The 17,219-nt window shown below is 42.9% G+C and overlaps 1 protein-coding gene across 1 annotated transcript; it reads right to left on the bottom strand.

Annotated features, from left to right (window-relative positions):
- Positions 1 to 3,962: 3,962 nt before the first annotated feature.
- ABCG2 (ATP binding cassette subfamily G member 2 (Junior blood group)) lies at positions 3,963 to 16,810 on the bottom strand. The gene is made up of 15 exons (XM_040064604.1): positions 16,638 to 16,810; positions 15,278 to 15,337; positions 14,678 to 14,792; positions 13,807 to 13,959; positions 13,192 to 13,349; positions 12,670 to 12,821; positions 12,115 to 12,219; positions 10,954 to 11,201; positions 9,187 to 9,269; positions 8,258 to 8,347; positions 7,515 to 7,639; positions 6,372 to 6,526; positions 5,399 to 5,488; positions 4,587 to 4,684; positions 3,963 to 4,113 (listed from the first exon to the last, which is right to left on the bottom strand). The coding sequence occupies exons 1-15, from the start codon at positions 16,808 to 16,810 to the stop codon at positions 3,963 to 3,965; spliced, it is 1,956 nt and encodes a 651-aa protein (XP_039920538.1).
- Positions 16,811 to 17,219: the final 409 nt, after the last annotated feature.

The following is a 17,219-nucleotide window of genomic DNA, read 5'->3' as shown; positions in this document are numbered from 1 at the left end:
GCCCACTGGGTCAGTGGAAAAGCAGCCAGAAGGCAGGTGGCTGTTTCAGAATACTGGGAGTGAGGGAGTAGTTGCAGTGTAGTGCTGTGTTCTTGAAGAAGCGGGGTGATTAACATTTTGGCAAGGCAGCTTTCTTGAGAATGAACCAGACATGACTCAAAACCTTATGGAGGCAAAGATTTTTTTTCTCTTTAAATATGAAGGAAACATATGAAACCGGAGAGCAGGGTTTACTTATTTTAGCAGGCTAGGTTAGGCTGCCCTTGAGTCTATCCATCTGTTTTCATGTGTAAAGAAGCTGTTGCTTTGAGCTCTTAATCTATAACTATTTAGTCTCCGAAGACAAGAGATAGACATACATCATTTAAAACTTTTTGTGATGTTGCTATCTTAGTTGTTTTCTTTCTTCCCTCTCTAGTGGATATATTGATTATTATTATTGTTTGTCAGCTTCCAGTGTCCACCTGACATAAATTCTGTTTTTTATGGTGGTTTTTTTTTTTTCAATCCTTCCTCTGTACTGGAACAACACAGAACTGCAAACCTTTTTATTGATTTATTCTCTGCTTTAGTGGGATGCTAATCTACGAGCATTGCTCAATGCCTCCTGGAAAACCCAAATTAAGCAAAAGTCTTTCCTCGCAGGTGGTTAGTGTACAGCCTACAGGGGTCTTATTCTGTCTACCAGCACAGAAGTCAAGAAAGATGATGACATTTTTTATGCAGCCCAAAGCATTCAGCCAGTTATAGTGGCTTCATCAGTAAAACATGCGGGCCCATGGTGAGAACTAGAGGGTCAGCAAGCACTCAGGCACTTGTAAAATCCTTGCTTGAGCAAATACAATTTATAAACCCTCGGTACTCTGTGAACAACAAGTCACAATCCCCAAGTCAGTGTCACGGGCCTTTTCCATGTGTCATTTGAAAAGTCAGCAGCCTGCATCGTGTGGTTGTCCAAGTATGCGTAAATACGTTACAGAATCAATTAAACAACCCACTATCAGTTTTGAAAATAAGGCAGTAATTCTGAAGATGAAATTTGTTTTCCATACTGCCTAGCCTTCTGCCTCCTCATCCAAAGCCATTCCTACTGCCCTGCCACCAGGCTTACTGACCTGCTTCACTTTCCACTCTAAATAGTTCTTTATTCCAGAAGAATTGCTCCAACAATTGATACTATTGATTATTAAATATTTTTAGCACAAAGAAGAAGCTAAAAGAGTAAAATTGAATACCAGTGATTTCAGTTTTGCCAGTGCCCTTCTGCACATTAAAAGCTCTCAATTAATACAATTTTTCTCCTTAGGCTTCTCCTAGCATTAGGTTCCCTTTTACTTTTTGCTTCTATTTAAGAAGTAAATATAGAGTTTTTCAGGCTCCTCTGAATTATGGCATTCCAAACTTGTATAAGTTTTAAATATTCTTCCTAGGACACGACCACTTCAACAGGGTGATGTGGTAGCTGTATTTATCCAGTTTGCTATCTGTTCTTGTCTTCAGGAACATTCACTACAAGGAACAAGCAATTACTGTCACAGAAAATATCAAAACCTTGGTTTCTGTACTGAAAGCAATAAAATTTAAAAGTGGTATCTTATAAGATTATTATCACGGTTTCATTCAAACTAATAAGAGTTTAATAACTCTTTAGAAAGTAACAACCCTCAGTTTGTGATGTGTTTTAATTGAAGTTGTTCACATGCAGGATGTAAAGAAAAATCCTCAACTATGTTGAATATCCTAAAACCTAGCTCAAAGTAAGTGTTTTAAAATTTCCAAGAGTCCAGATTAAATCACCTGCTGTCAAAGTGTAAGCAAACTAAAGAGGAATTTTCATACATGAAAACACGCTTCCAGTCGAGTTAGTGATATAATCAGGATCATTAAGTTCTATACATCACACTTTTAAAATGCTAAATGCAAGTGACCAAAAGCTCAGGAAAACAATGGTATCAGACAGTTCTGTCATTTTTGAGCCGGAGCAATGCATGAGACTTAACACCATAAACTACTTGATCCTTGGTACCCTCTCGCTAAGATCCTGCCAAAGGGAGCAAATGTCAGGGATAATTCAGCTCCTAAGCCCATTGCAGTGGAAAGCAGGGATCATTTCACCACCAATTTGGAGCAGATTAATGAAAAAAAGGATTAATGAGCCATGTACCCTTAAAAGAATGCTGGACAAATCCACCCCTAATGAGGTTGGGGAGATAAAAACGATTGTGAGAAAGGAGACAGGACCATTGACCTTGTGCTGTGCAGGAGGTTCTTGAGAGCCTAATTCTTGTCACAAGGTCAAGCTTTTACAAAGCAATTATTAAGGATCTCCATAGTATCAACATACAGGCACACACACGTACTCAAAGCCTTTTATCCTCAGGGATTCTGGACTCATTTCCCTTCTAATAACCTTTCCCCACCCCCTGCTTAGACTGCTTGTAAAAGTATATGTTAGAGTTTTTGCAGGGATGATATGTCTCCTGACTTGTGCAAGCAATGTAGTTGTATTAACATGCCCCACGCTAAAGGGGAGAACCAGATATGTCATAGAATAATAGAATTCTGGGTTAGAAGGGACTTTAAAGATCACCTAGTTCCAAATGCCCTGCCATCTGTGGGGGCACTTTTCGCTAGAACATATAAAGTGTAGTGCTGGGCAAAAAGAGAAAAATAAAACCTGAATTTAAAGACTAAAGAGAAGTCTGATGTGACTACTACCAAAATTTCTGCCCATGCAACTGAGGTTTAGAGTTTTACAAGTTTACAGAGTTAAGTGTTGGACAGTACTGAAGAAACATTTATTTTACATAAATACGTTGTTATAGATGACCAGCTGCTAAATTAAGTGGTAGAAGGCAAGAAAAATTTAGGAGTTTGTGGTAAATATTATCTGTGCAATACTGTGTCAACGTCTGTTCAAAATGTGAGCAATTCAACTTATTTGATTATTTCCTTTCTCAGAAACCACTGCTGTGTACTGAAATTATTTTCTTTTACGACTGGAACACAGTCTGTGTGATCACGTTTATAACTTGTTGAAATTATAAGGACCAGCTGCAATTAGATGGGCTGTAGATTTCTGTATCTTAAAATCTGTGATGATTTTCTTTTTTCCAAAGGCAAAAATTCCACTTTCATTCCTCTGTAGTACCAGGACCTGGAGTTCCTGTCAATTGTTTTGGAATAACCACATAACTGTTATCTCCTCGCCATTTCCTTCTGCTTAAAAAAGGGTGTTACCATCCTGTTTAGTCATGCACTTGAAATCGGTGGCCATAAAAATGACTAAGAACTACTCATGATAGCAGCACGAATGGGACAGTGAAGATGACTTGCCGTTATGCAGAGGAAATACAAATTTCAGGACAAGGTTTATGGGAACAGGCACTTGTAAGTAAAACCACCTTTATATACAAAAACAGTGCTTCTACCACTTGAGTGAGGCAAGAAAGGCTTGATGGCATCAACAAGTACATTCTAGAGCAGTAATGATTCCCAAATAGAAAAGGGCAATGGGATGGAAGGTTTTTTTCACATATCCTGTGACCACGTAAGCAGCTGAGACTGTGTTGGTGTCCTGAGGAGCATCACTTCGGACTGAATTACTTCCTGGTGAAGGTAGGTGTTAATTAAAGTATGGAACCACTATTTTTTTTTTTCAGGTTAAGCCACTAAATATTAGATATAGTGTTTGATAAGTTCATAGCTAGAACGTGTAGAAAGGCTGAATAGTATCTTGAAGAAATGAATAGCTGAATGCTTTTTTGCGGCCAAGAAGAGTGAGCCGTGCTAGACGTTTCGGCAGAGTACATCCGCAGTAAATATTTCATATACAAGGATGGCGTTCATGTCGTTGACTTGGGTAATAATAAAAGAAAGGTCTCTGCAAAAATAACCAAGTCAGTTGCACAATCAGTTCAGCAGGCTACTGAGGAGCGGGGATTGCGTCTTTCCCCCTGGTTTTAAGAGAACTTCTTCATGAAGCGCAGTTTGAGGTAGGCGATGGTCAGGAAGATGAACGTCATGCAGGCCAGGGCCAGGTGGTTCTGCCACAGCCCCCAGGTGCTGGCTTCGATGCCTTGACTCTTCAGATAATCCTCTCCAGTACATATCCTACAGACAAAACGCACACGTTGATAAGCTTAGTCTCTTTATAAACCAGTCAGCAGGATCTAGGGAGATCTCTAGAAGCTGCAGCGTGGCTGCATGCGCGTAGTAGGCTGGGCAAACCCCAGCCATGCGTCAGTGGGGAATTTTCCATTTGTAGAATTTTCTCTTCTTGTAGCTCCAGTTTAACGTAGGAAGCAGAAACGGATTTTGTGAGGCTGTACAATTGTGTGTGTGTGCATAGCTCGCACTAAATACGGTTTGAGGAAAAGTAAGAAGCAGAATGCCAGATATTTCTGGTGTTATAGATACTAAATACGGCAACAAGCAGAATGTTCCATGAAAACCCAGCTCCTTTTCCATGTAAAAACTCACAGATTCTCTGGTCATCAGTGAGTACCTCTGATACTCAGACGGATGTTCTAGGGCTTCTAAAGTTACTGATGGTGGGACTCATTTCAGTGTACCAAAATACTTACAGCTGGCCTGTCTGTCGATATATACTGTCACTGCTTAAAACTGTGTCGTTACTGCTGCCACAGAAGGTCAGACCAGTGAACTCATTGATCTGTAAAGCCTTTTAAAATAAAAGAAACAATGACAACAGAAGTTTGTAGGTAAAGGAGTGATACATTAACAAGATGAGATATAATGCCATTAAAATTCATTCTAAAAATGTGCTGGTGTCACTATTATATTTGCCAAATCCCCATTTTTTAGCAGAGTTGCAGAGTTCTTTTTTTTCCTTTTAAGAGAGGAACGTATACAGCCTGTTCACACCTGGTAAAGCATTCACCACAACAGGCTTTACCCCCTCCCCCTGGCCAGAGTATGTGTGCACAGGCATAGTGAAGCCCAAATTTCTCTGCAAAACATCACTCTGGCTTAAATTTTCACAAATTCGGAGAAAAGCTTTAGCCTGACAAGTTTTTTTGTTTGATTGCTGGAAAAGACTAATAGAAGACTTTTACTTTTCTGGGTGGGGATAACATTGTTCTTTACTTTGAAACATTTCTGTCCAGCTGAAGTCCAGCGGATGTAGTAGTTGTGTCTCTCGTATGAGGTGTTCTCAATCTACAGAAACGAGCTCTTCTGAACAGCAGTGGGTGCTGGTTGATGAGGAGACCTTCTTGTTTCAAGATACTGCACCACACTCTGAGGTTATTGCACTTAATCAGCTTTCCTTTTGCTCACTAGGCCTTCAAGTTTGAAGATGTCTTTATCATGATTAAAGGCATTCCTTTCTAGCAAACCATTTCCAGGACTGTACACAGGAAATCGGAGCACTTACTGTCATTCCATATCGAGGGATGCTGAAGTATTTGAGCCAGGAGAGCCAGGACAGGATGCTTGTGAGATTGACCAGCAACCCAGAGAAAAGCTGGAGGCAAGAATTACAAAGAAAAGCCACAACAAACAAAAATTGATTACAAATTGCATGCTTTTATCATGTGTTTGTTCTTATCTAGCTCCTGACTTTGCTTCTTCAGATAAAAAGGAATGGGAAAGCATTCCTAGAGGAAGAAACTCTTCCAGCAGAAGAACAAAAGGGAAGGATTTATATGTTAGCAAGCTTTGGGCCGTAACCGCAGGCCCTTCCCCCAAACCAAGGAATGCTTTCCCCTGTGCAGTAAGCCCACGTGCTTCCTGTCTGGGGTTCCCAGATGGGTTCACATGAACTCTCTGCTGCTCTTCAGTGTGGGACTGCTCTAGGTTTTGTCTGTGTGCCCTCAGTCTGAGGCAACGTGGATTTCGGCTGTGGGTTCAGCTCTGCCTCATCTAAGGTCCCTGTCTCCTGACTGTGGCTGTGTGTTGTCCAGTTTAACATGCCCAAGGTGGGCTCTGCAGCTGAGGAGGACAGAAAGTCTCAGAAAGCCTCAGAAAGTAGGGGGCTGCAGGTCATGTTCTCAACCAGAGACATTTGCCTTTCACAAAGTTAAGGGAGAGAGCGAAATGTAGCCATAAGTGGCATCCCCACTTTCCAGGCAGTTTTCTGTCTGCCAGAGCCAGAGAGAAGAAGTCAGAGGAGCCACTCTCCTCCTCACACCCAACCCTCCAGCCCCCCTGCTTCCTGTTCATTCGAAGGACAACTCAGAATATTCCACCCCACAGCATCAGGGTACTCAAATCAGACAAATCCAGATATGTTGACCCCAAGAGACTTTTTGCAGAATTCAGCTGAACTCCGTGCTAGTAGGATTTCTGGATTTCAGCGTCTCTGGGATTTCATGGTCCAGTCGAGAGAACTGAACAGTGCTACTCACAATCATAAAAACAAACGTGACAGTCATGAGCAGGTTTGCTATGGCGGCCACGCTCTGTCCTGCGGCAATGGCAAGTGCCATGGAAGTGGCTGTGTAGGACACCATCGTAAGGGTGAACATCATGGTAAAGAAGGCTTCTACTGTTGGTTTCAGACCTTAAAGATCAAAACAAGAAGAGTTTCAGAATGATCCCGTTGAAAGCTCTGCCATAACCTGAACACTATCCTGACTTTCCTGGTCTGTCCTGCTCACAAACTGCACCTTGTCTGCCAGCACAGGCTGTGTCAACTGAGACCCAAGACTGCTGTGGTGCTTGTGACAGCCCTTATGTGTCTGTCCTGACAGGAGAAGACAGGATGAATAAGTAGTATGCCCAAAACTGCAGTAAGACAGTAGAATGTGTAGGAGTGCTGCACTTCACACATTTAAAGTGGCTGCAAGTTGTCAATCAAAGGAGAAACCTCTAGTGCACTTCCATGAGCAGCAGCTGTACAGCATTTCACCAGCTTCCAGCAGAGAGCTCTCCTAAAGAGCCTAGCAGCCTTGAGGCGGCTATGGATTCAGTAGCAAGGTCTGTTCCATTCCAGTTTCACTGTTTGAGAGCCTCTTGCTGATGTGGCCTTGTTTCGTGTTCCTTAGGGAAGAAAACTCAGACCAAAGCCAACAAGCTGGTATTAATTCACACAGTATTAAAGTTTTAAAACAAACCCTTTTCTTTTAGGTGTTCTTGCAAAGATGAAGAAAGTATCTTATAAGAGTTGTCAGAAGCCAAGAAGGCCACAGATGAAAAGGAATAAATCATAACTATGTAGCAATGGTTATGGCTTCCTTCTAGTGACAGTGGAGATGAGACATGTCACAGATTCCCCGACGAACGCTAAAATCTTGGTGTCTTTCCTGTAGAAAACAGCATGGTGTGCTAAAAGTAAGCTCAGTAGCCACTGCCACACCAGTGAAGGGCTTTATATACATATTATATATAAAAATAATATATATAGATATATATATTTTTATATATATTATTTATATATATTATATATGTATATATTTATATACAAATATCCATGTATGCATACACGTCTGTATGCACCTGCCATGATTTATCGGGGGGGTTGGAATGTGACTGTAGGAGACCATACTTGCCTAGCATGAAGTAAACTATGCAGGTGAAGATGATGCTGGGCAGAGTCCTTATGGGTATTAAATCAGCCATTAGCTTTGCTATGAAGTATGCAGATGTTCTGTAGTACCCACTGATGTATTCATGTCTGGAACACAGAGATAGGTACAGCACATTACAAATTTAACCACTAAGAACCCGTTTGGTTTTCACCTCTTGACAAATGGATTCTAGCTCAAACTGGAAGAAAACCTTTCAAACTTAGGCTGCGATGCAACTTTCCAGTAAGCCTACACAGTATAGAACTTGTGACATTTTTGTATGCAAATGAACATGGGTATTGGTGCCCATAATTTTTAGTAAATATATGTGTCGTGTCATCAAGACAAAGACGGTAAAGTTTGAATAATTTTCATATTTTATACAGCATAATATGCACAGCTTTAAAGAATCCAGTTAGATGATATTTCTTGCCCTCACTAGCAAGTCACACACTTATTAATCAATGTCAAAACTGAGTATTCAAGGGGTTTTTTTCCCTGCTGTTGCAATAACTTTAAACTCCAAGCCGTTTGTAATCACAGGTACCTTTTGGGGTGTTTGCAGACAACTCACTAGCAGACTAACAGAATGCACTTGCAATGAGCAATGAGTGAAATAATTTGAAAATTCTGCACTAGCTGTACTTAAATGACATTCTCCACATGTCAGACAAACTCACAGTCTAACAGCAGAGCCTGGCAACCTTTTTGTATGTTTTACTTACATAAATATCTTCTTTTCCACAACGAAGAGTTCAATAGCTGAGACGCTGCTGAAACACTGGTTGGTGGTCAGAAAGAACATTGCGCCCACTCTGCAAAATAGCAAAACAGGGAGCTGTTATTTAAATGGGATGTAAATGTAGTGTTTCCACAACAGAGTACATAAATCCACCTGCAGTGCCTGAAGTTTGGCAGTGTTTGACCTCCCATCCCAAAATCCATGGGAAAAGTCTTGGCTACAAATCTGAGTGTGTAAGAAGCCTGACATAGATGTGGTGCAGTCATTATTTGGGTTTGGCATGCAATATAGCACATTCTCTGATGCAGTCCAAAGACAGAAAATCAACTGAGGCTTTGAAGGGCTGTGGTTTGGGTCTTTTCTTCATGTAATGTCCTGACATGTTAAAGATTCTCAGATTGTGAAGCATTTGTCTGCTGCAAAACGTGAGGAACCAAATAGACAGTGCGAGGAGTAGTTTTCACCTTTCCCACAAAAATTCAAGGCACTTCCTACTCAATTTAAAACTGGGCTGTCTTTAACAAACACTACAAAGTGTTTCAGGATTAAGAACCTAGAGGTTTCAAAGCGGCAAACTCAGGTGTCAGGTCAGGTACACACAGCTGTCAAAATGGTACATAGAGGAGCAAAATTTGAAAATCTCTTACTGCTGGTAAATTCAAGTGTGTGAATAGAAACAGTTGCAAGATTACAACTTTAGTAACCTAGCTTTATGTAGCCACAAGTCTGTATATTTTAACCCTCCAGTTCTGCAGGAATCTTGCTAGAGGAGCAAAATCACATCCTCACTTCCAAGTCACACAGGCTTGGCCTTACTGATGTGGAGGGAAGCATTTGCTTTAAAGAGGTATTAAGCTCCTTTAAAGAGAGTTTTACCAAATTTTTGAATATCCATGACCTAGACTGACTGACCTGTTCTGTATTCCAGCAGAGTTGTCTTCAAGTCCAAAGTAAATGGCACCTACAATCAGTCCCAGAAGAGCTGTAATAAGAAGCTAAATGGGAAAAAGAGAAAAGAGGAAGGAAAGTATAATTCTCATTGCTTCAAAGGTTTTTCCTGACTGCCAGGATAAGGATGACAGTTTCTTTTCCTGCTCCACAGTGTGCAGTTACTGGGCTCTATCATACACCTTACTCATGGGATTGCCTTTAATGAGATGCTGCAAGAGGGCGACAGATATGCTGATATTTGCAGTCCGTAACTATTTAAATAGCAGAGATAACAGCTGCCTCAAGTCTGTCACTTAAAAGACTGAAGTGCATGCATCACACTTTCTAAATGCTAAATGCAAGTGACCAAAAGTTCAGAAAACTGATGGTATCAGGCAGTTCTGTCATTTTTGAGCCGGAGCAATGCATGAGACTTAACACCATAAACTACTTGATCCTTGGTACCCTCTCGCTAAGATCCTGCCAAAGGGAGCAAATGTCAGGGATAATTCAGCTCCTAAGCCCATTGCAGTGGAAAGCAGGGATCATTTCACCACCAATTTGGAGCAGATTAATGAAAAAAAGGCTTAATGAGCCGTGTACCCTTAAAAGAATGCTGGACAAATCCACCCCTAATGAGGCTGGGGAGATAAAAACGATTGTGAGAAAGGAGACAGGACCATTGACCTTGTGCTGTGCAGGAGGTTCTTGAGAGCCTAATTCTTGTCACAAGGTCAAGCTTTTACAAAGCAATTATTAAGGATCTCCATAGTATCAACATACAGGCACACACACGTACTCAAAGCCTTTTATCCTCAGGGATTCTGGACTTGTTTTACTTCCAGACCAGCCATTTATTCACTCAGTACATAAAACATGATGAAGATAATTTATACCAGTGGTCACAGGCCAATTTTTCTATTGGCCTCTCCAGAACTGCTGAGAATTGCAGTGGGAGCTTTGGTGGTGCTGTGGCTGCAGGGTTTGGCCCATGAACTAGAGGATTCCTGAGGATTAGTCACTCTGCAGAGGCCATGCAGACATTCTTCACTTTTGAAAGCAATGTTCAGCTTTAAAGGAGTCTACATTTTTGGTGCTGATCCTTCAGAAAAAGCATCACTAACAGAGCCGGTGATTATCTTTCATGTTGGGTGTTGGACCCCATTGTGGGCTTCATGACAACTTATCCAGAAGACATCATCACCAACAGGAGCAGTCAAATGACCAAACAGCACACACATTACGAGACTGCAAAAATATTTTTGCCCTTGAGCCAACTGCCAGCACTTCATTTTGCGCTGAAGTTAAGTATGCAAATGCAGTCTGTTAACTTTTCCTGGTGGGGGAGAGGATTTGAGGCCAAACCCCACAGTACCAAGCCCGGACAAATAGAGTCAGATCTAAAGAATGTTCTTGAGCAAATGTGTGGAACTACTTGGGACACAACGTGCTCCTGGCTGGGAGCAGCGGAATGTCCTGCTGGGACAGGTCTTGCCTCCCAAAGTCTTTCAGTAATCCAAAATTAATTACTGAACAGTCCCACATTTGGGAGCATTCAGGACACCTTGTACCCCCAGATTCCTAGACCTTGGGCACTTTTCCTTCAGATGCTTACTGCAGTCAAAATATCAAGAGGGAAAACCATCCCAGTGACTTATCTAAGAGTCCAGGAGCCAAATAAATTCAACATATACAGTTGGGTTACAATTAAACGTAAATGGATTAAATTTTGGATACAAATGGCCTTACCTGAGCTATGGAAGCCTGAGGGCTTCCTATCAGGTTTTTAAATGTGCGCCTGGACACCCATTTCAGCTGGTGGAGGAAGGAATTGGCATATGTGATTTGCCTGAAAAGTCCTTTGGCTTTCTTTTTATTTCCTGAAGAAATGCTCTCTAGTTGTGCTTTTGTTTCTCGGTAGTAGGCAGAATTGGAGTATTTTTCTGCTAATTGGTCAGCCAAGGTTTTATCATATTCAGAGGGTTCTTCAGTGCTCTCTGCTGGAAAGACTGAGAAACCAGAAGGATTAAAATGCACACGTAAGTTCCAGTGATTTGCAGGAGCCTCTCAGCTCTCTGACCAGGCATACCCTTGTCTACCCAGGGAGCTGCAACCTGGCAGCAACATGGCTTTTAATCAGAAAGTGATTTTTACATCCCCTTTGCCCCCAAAGGTGTCTGTAAGTGATCTGTTCCGCAGGTCTGATGGCATAATCCTGGATGTCCCAGACTTTTAGATCCAGATAATCCTGCTTGTGTCTACTTTGGTCATAAATAAATTTCAGCTGGACCTCCTTTTTTTTCCTTAACTATAGTACAGTGTGAGCTTTTCCAGTGACAGATATGATGTGTGTTGCCAGCTATAATATTTGCCAAATCAGAGCATTTTTGTAAAATGATGGCTGCTCCTTTGGTAAAGGTATAGCAAAATTATGTTTGGGCACTCAGCGTATTCATTACTTCATTTGCCTTTTCACTCCTGTGAGAAGAGAGTAAGCTATTAATAAGTGGCAGCAGAAAAGACTGAGAAGGCATGCTCCAAAAAATAGGTGAGAGCTGATTCGTTAGTTTGGGGATAATTTGTGTCTTAGCACAGCTTCAGGGAAACACCAGGTGAGCAGCGGTACCCTATCTCTACCCCTTCCCACCCTGCTCAGAGGAAGGAAAACAGTAATTTCCTAACAGAAAAACTCTTCCATTAGGTAAAATAGTCAAGTCATAACTGCATCAAATTATGTCCTCAACAGGAACAATTGTCCTGGTTTATCATCTCTGCTCCTGCTGGATTTCAGCTGGTTTGCCTTGAAGGTGAAAGAAGCTCTTTCTGTGTGCTGAGAGTTACCGAAACAGATTCTCGAATTCCCGTTCCCACTCATGCTGGGATAACTTGACTCAGCTCTGGGTTTCATACCTGTCTTGCTTTCATCAGCCTTGTTCATTGCCACGGCAGTGGAGTCGCCATTGATGACGTCCAGGAAAAAGTCGGCGGGGTTGTTGTAGGGCTCGCACTGGTAGCCTGTGGTGACAGTGACACTGTGGTGACACCGTTACGAGCCCTGGGTGTGGCTGTGTGACTGGCCAAGGACTGTGCTTGGCTGTCAGGAGCACAGCCACACATCCTGCCCACGGAGCAGCCTGCGCCAAAGGCATGGCAAGCTTTGGAAAGGCCACGCTTTCCAGAGGGGTGAGTGGCACTGCCGGGCAGCACCGTCAACAAAAGCGAGGTGACAGCTGGCAGTGTGCTCTTCCCAGCCTTAGCCCGGGCTTTCTCTAATTAAGATGCACCCAGAAACAGCTCACCCAAATCCACATGTGGGTCAAGAGGAGAAACACCCACAGAAACGCTCAGCCTGTTAAAATGCTGGGCTTGCTTGGACACGCCGTGTCCAATTGTGGCCCAGAGCTTTTGGCACTTCACTTGAGTTGGTGCAAACCAAAGGCTGGCCCTGCTGGAAGATGTGCTCACCGAGGGACTGGAAGTGTTCGATGGCCTGCTGGGCCGGGCCGTGGTACAGCACTCTCCCTGCAGCCAGCAGGGTCAGCGTGTCAAACAGTCGGAATATGGAGTACCGAGGCTGGTGGATGGAGAAGATGATTGTCTTTCCTTGTTTCGACATCCTGAATGTGAAGAATGACAGAGATGTCAGCTTTCACAAGTTGATACAGTGTTTAGATAAGAGCATTTGAAAGTTCAGTTAAGTCTTGATGAAGTCTGATTAACTTAGTATGCCAGAGAAGGGAGAAGAAAGGGAAAAAAAAAAAAAAATAGGTCATATTTACAGTGGCTATGTGAGAAAAGAATTCTCACTTTGGGGAGAGAGAATTCATACAGTCTTTTTCCTACCCCATTCACATCCTTGGGTCACTGATAAATAATTACATGTCTGAATTCCCTGTTTGCTCATCCCAATTATAATTCAAGTCTAATACAACTGAAGTGTAGCAGAGTGGAGTGCTGAGAACGGGAAGCTGTTTCCAAGGCCATCACCTTTTCAGTAACACTAGGACAGCGTTGGCAGTGCTGGCATCAAGTCCCGTGGTTGGCTCATCCAAAAACAAGATGGCAGGATCCGTGATGAGCTCCATCCCAATATTGGTCCTTTTCCGCTCTCCTCCAGACACCCCACGAGTGAACTGGGTACCAACCTGAAAAACCAAGAAACTTTATTTGTTTGGCCCAAAGAGAAACCCTTGAGCAAACAGCATCCTACCCACATGGAAGTTTGTGGGGAGAGTTCTCAGGAATTCTGGTGCTACTCTCAGAAACAGATGTAAATGTTTTCTCACACACAGCCTTGTTCTTAATGCTAATATTACTTGAGGTCTTGTCTTTTTCTCCAACCTCTAGCTTTCCCTTTCACCCTTCCCTTTTCCTTTCCTTTTCCCTGCAATGAGATACCATACGGCAGCATGAGCACAGTCTTTACGGGTCTCCATACAAAATGTCACTAATTATTGTATTACTGAAACAGCCTGTAGAAGTTGACCTTTTTTTTTTTTTTTTTTTTTTTTTTTTTTTTTTTTTTTTAATCTGCCATGATGAGCCATTTGGTTAATCAATAAACCACTTATATGGTTTAAGTACCACGTGTACAGGCCTTACCTTGGAATCTGCCACTTTGCTCAAACCCAGTTCCTTGATGATCTGATTCACTCGTTCATCTTTTTCCTGTTCCTTCACTGACTTTGGCAAGCGAAGTGCTGCTGAGAACTTCAGGTTTTCTCTTACAGTCAGGGTTCCCATCACCACATCATCCTTCATTTAAAAAAAAGGGCGGATACTTGGCGGTTACTCAGCAGTTTCTATTTATTCCCCTAAGAACTGTATCTACCTATGTTTTGTGCTGTCCTTGCATGCAGAGGGGCAGTAGCAGCAGCCAGAACATGCAGTGAGATGCATCTCCAACATCTGTGTCATAGCAGAGTGTGGATTTCATGCACACAGTTATATTTGCCTTAATTCATAAAGCAACACCGTTATAAGAGCAGCCCACATCATGCATGATATCAAAATGTATAAACAGCAAAGTATTAAAAACAGTCCCTTATGTATTCTTACCTTATTCAGGTTTTTTTTGGAGGTGTTGAGGGAGAGACTGAAAGGCTGAAGGGACCTAAGGAGCAGCTACAGCTCAGGTCATAATCACAGTGTGTTTGCCGGCGCAGCCTCAGCCCACCACAGGCGAGAGCAGGGAGAAAAGAGGGAAGGTAAAGAGAGGTTGGGTCCATGTGGGTTAGGGTGAGGGTGTTCCCAACTTGCTTTGTCAAAGGAGGAAGGAGGGGAGGGTTTTAGATACCATCTGCTTGTCTCTTGCAAAGGGAATCTGTCAGTTGTGGGAAGTTGAGATTTACACGTGTCTTGAGAGACCACCATTCTGTAACATGTAATTTTAAGGAGTTTTCCTAGGTTCTCAGATCAAGGCAAGGTATTTGCAACACAGCTGCAACTTCTTACAGCGATGAAAATTACTTACCTGTACCACGTACCCGGAGGTACATTTAAAGTTGGCAGGCTGAGGAGCTCCATTGATCAAAATGTCACCAGAGAGCCCGTGGGGATCCTTCCTTGCGGCCAAAATGTCCAGTAGCCTAAAGGAAAAGCTGGTTACTTTGTCAGATGAACATGCAGGAGGCAAAGCTCTCTGAACCACAGCCCAGCTCACGGAACAAGCAGCTACATGAAAACAGATCACATTAAATATTTGCAATCTAGAAAACCCCCAGCAACTTGCATGGACTGAGTCTCTTTTGTCCTGGTTTCCTAACTGTGGACCTGTGCAGGTCCATGTGCATTTTTTCGATAATTTGAGTTTAACCTCAAATTGGTTACACATTACCAGAAAGGTGTGTGAGGAGCAACTGTCAGCAAAGTGTGCACTAAAACTGAATCTCACCTCTCTCACATAAACTGATTGTCTTTTTGAATTCAAGTATTTCTCAGAAAACGGTGAGGCTTGCACAGACCTAAATAAAACCTCAATCTTTCTCTGAAAGAGAAGTCCATTACTGCTAAATGTGTATACTTTCGATTTTCCCTTGGTGTAATTCCTGTGGAGGGCAGAGGAGGCACTTACGAAGATTTACCGCTGCCAGTGGGTCCCAAAATTGCATTCAGTCCTGGTTTCATGATGCCACTGTAAGACAAAACAGATAAGTTTTACCAAATAGTTAGGGTGGGGTTGTTTCTTTGCCTGTTCCAACTGGTAGGCCAGCGTAACTTATCTGTACAATTACTTTCTGCATCCCATTAATTTTGGAGTTAATGAAGCTGCCTAATCACAAGCAATATTTATGATCAGACTTCACCTTAACTTTTATTTCTAGTTCAAGAAAAACTAATTGTCGTATAATGAAGACAGAACATAAACGTGACTGAAATGTACCAAAACCTTTACATGTATCTTTACCACACGGATCTCTACAAGAGAAGCACACACTAGCTTTAACCAGACTCACTTCTAAAGGTCTTATTCTCTCAAGAGAGAGAATAATTGTCTCTGTAGGCAGAATAAACTAGGGATTTCTCTGTACTTAAATTGCAGTTGATAGTTTCTCTGTATCTGACATGAAAGCCCCTTAAAACTCAAAAGCCAGAAGGCAAATGTCACAAATGACCCATGTGAGTCAAATGAGGTACCACAACACATGGCTTCTGAGGAAAGCAACAAAGCCTTTAAGAGCTCACGTTCAGCAGGTGTGGAAATTCCCTGGGCAAAGAGCAGGATAGACAGAGCTACACAAAAGGGTGAATATTTATGATAGAAATTGGAGTTAGGGAGCTGAAAGTCATGGGTGACTTGGAATGGCGTATTGTACGAGCCCTTGCCACTGAGTTTAACCACTGAACTGTGAATGGGCAAGTTTTATTTGCTGATTATTGAACAAAGGCCATAATGACATGACTGCTTTAGTGCAGTAGTGCTCACTGTCGGGGAAAATAACACAAAACAACTCAACAACAACAAAAAAGCCAAAACTCCAGAAACCTTTACATCTCTTCAAGGTTAACCTAACCCTCACTTATACTAATGTGTTAAACATTTTGAGTTAGACAGCCAAAAGAACTAACCTCTCCCAAGGCCACCCGCGGGAAGGAGACAGCCACGGAGGGCGGGCGGTTGGTATCTCAGCTAAACACCCCGGCTCAGCGGGAGGACTGCCAGGGAGTGCAGAGCGAGCAGAGCTGGCTGGTGTGCCCCGTGCTGATAGCAGCCAGGAGGCCTGTACCCCCAGGGCCCAGGGAAGAGAGCTCTCTGATGTACACGCTCGGCCCAGGCACTGGGGACAGCGAACACGAAGCAGCCACACACACAAATGATTTTTTGAAATCTTGATCTGCACGTTGTGCTGAATGGCTCAGTGGCATGAGTGAAGTCAGCTCTCTGGACAGGAATGAAACTTACACATACTCTAAAGAGATGTTTTGATACGTACTTGACATCTCTCAGAACTTCTTTTTTGGTGGTTTTTTGGAAACACAGGAACCCAGTCTTTGTCTTCACACGGTAGCAGATGTTGTGGAAGGTGAGCACGCTTCCCGCCCTGCCAGCCAAGTCTGGCGAGGACTGCATGCTACTGGGAATGCCATTTGTACCAGGTTCTGACATCTGAATGCATAGGTGTGGCTGGTCCTCTGCCATCTTTCCTCTGGAAGTGAAACGTAGGAGAGGGCAGATTTGATTAGCTGTGAAGAGGAAAGGTGTGTATTTTGGGCCCAGTGTTCGGCACGGGGCCCATGGTGGGCCTGGAAGGGGCCCATCCAGGAGTCTGTCTTCTGGACGGGACAGCTGGGTCCTGTGGGATCAGAGCTGGAGATGGCACGAAGCTGATAAGGAGCTGGGTCTGCCAGAGGTAGGGAGATAGAAGAGTTTCCCTCCACCCTGATGGTCTGATGGGTGGGCTGACCTTGGGGAACCACAGCTGCGCACCCAGCCACCTCACTCTGAGGTGAATATCTACTCTGGGACCCCGACTTCCTTCTCCGGAGTCTGTTTCTCCCATGTTTTCTCACTCTTC

Source organism: Hirundo rustica, chromosome 5 (genome assembly GCF_015227805.2).
Source record: "Hirundo rustica isolate bHirRus1 chromosome 5, bHirRus1.pri.v3, whole genome shotgun sequence".
In the NCBI taxonomy this organism is placed as follows: Eukaryota; Metazoa; Chordata; class Aves; order Passeriformes; family Hirundinidae; genus Hirundo; species Hirundo rustica.
Note: the sequence above shows the minus strand (reverse complement) of the source record. Positions and strands in the feature narration are given on the sequence as shown.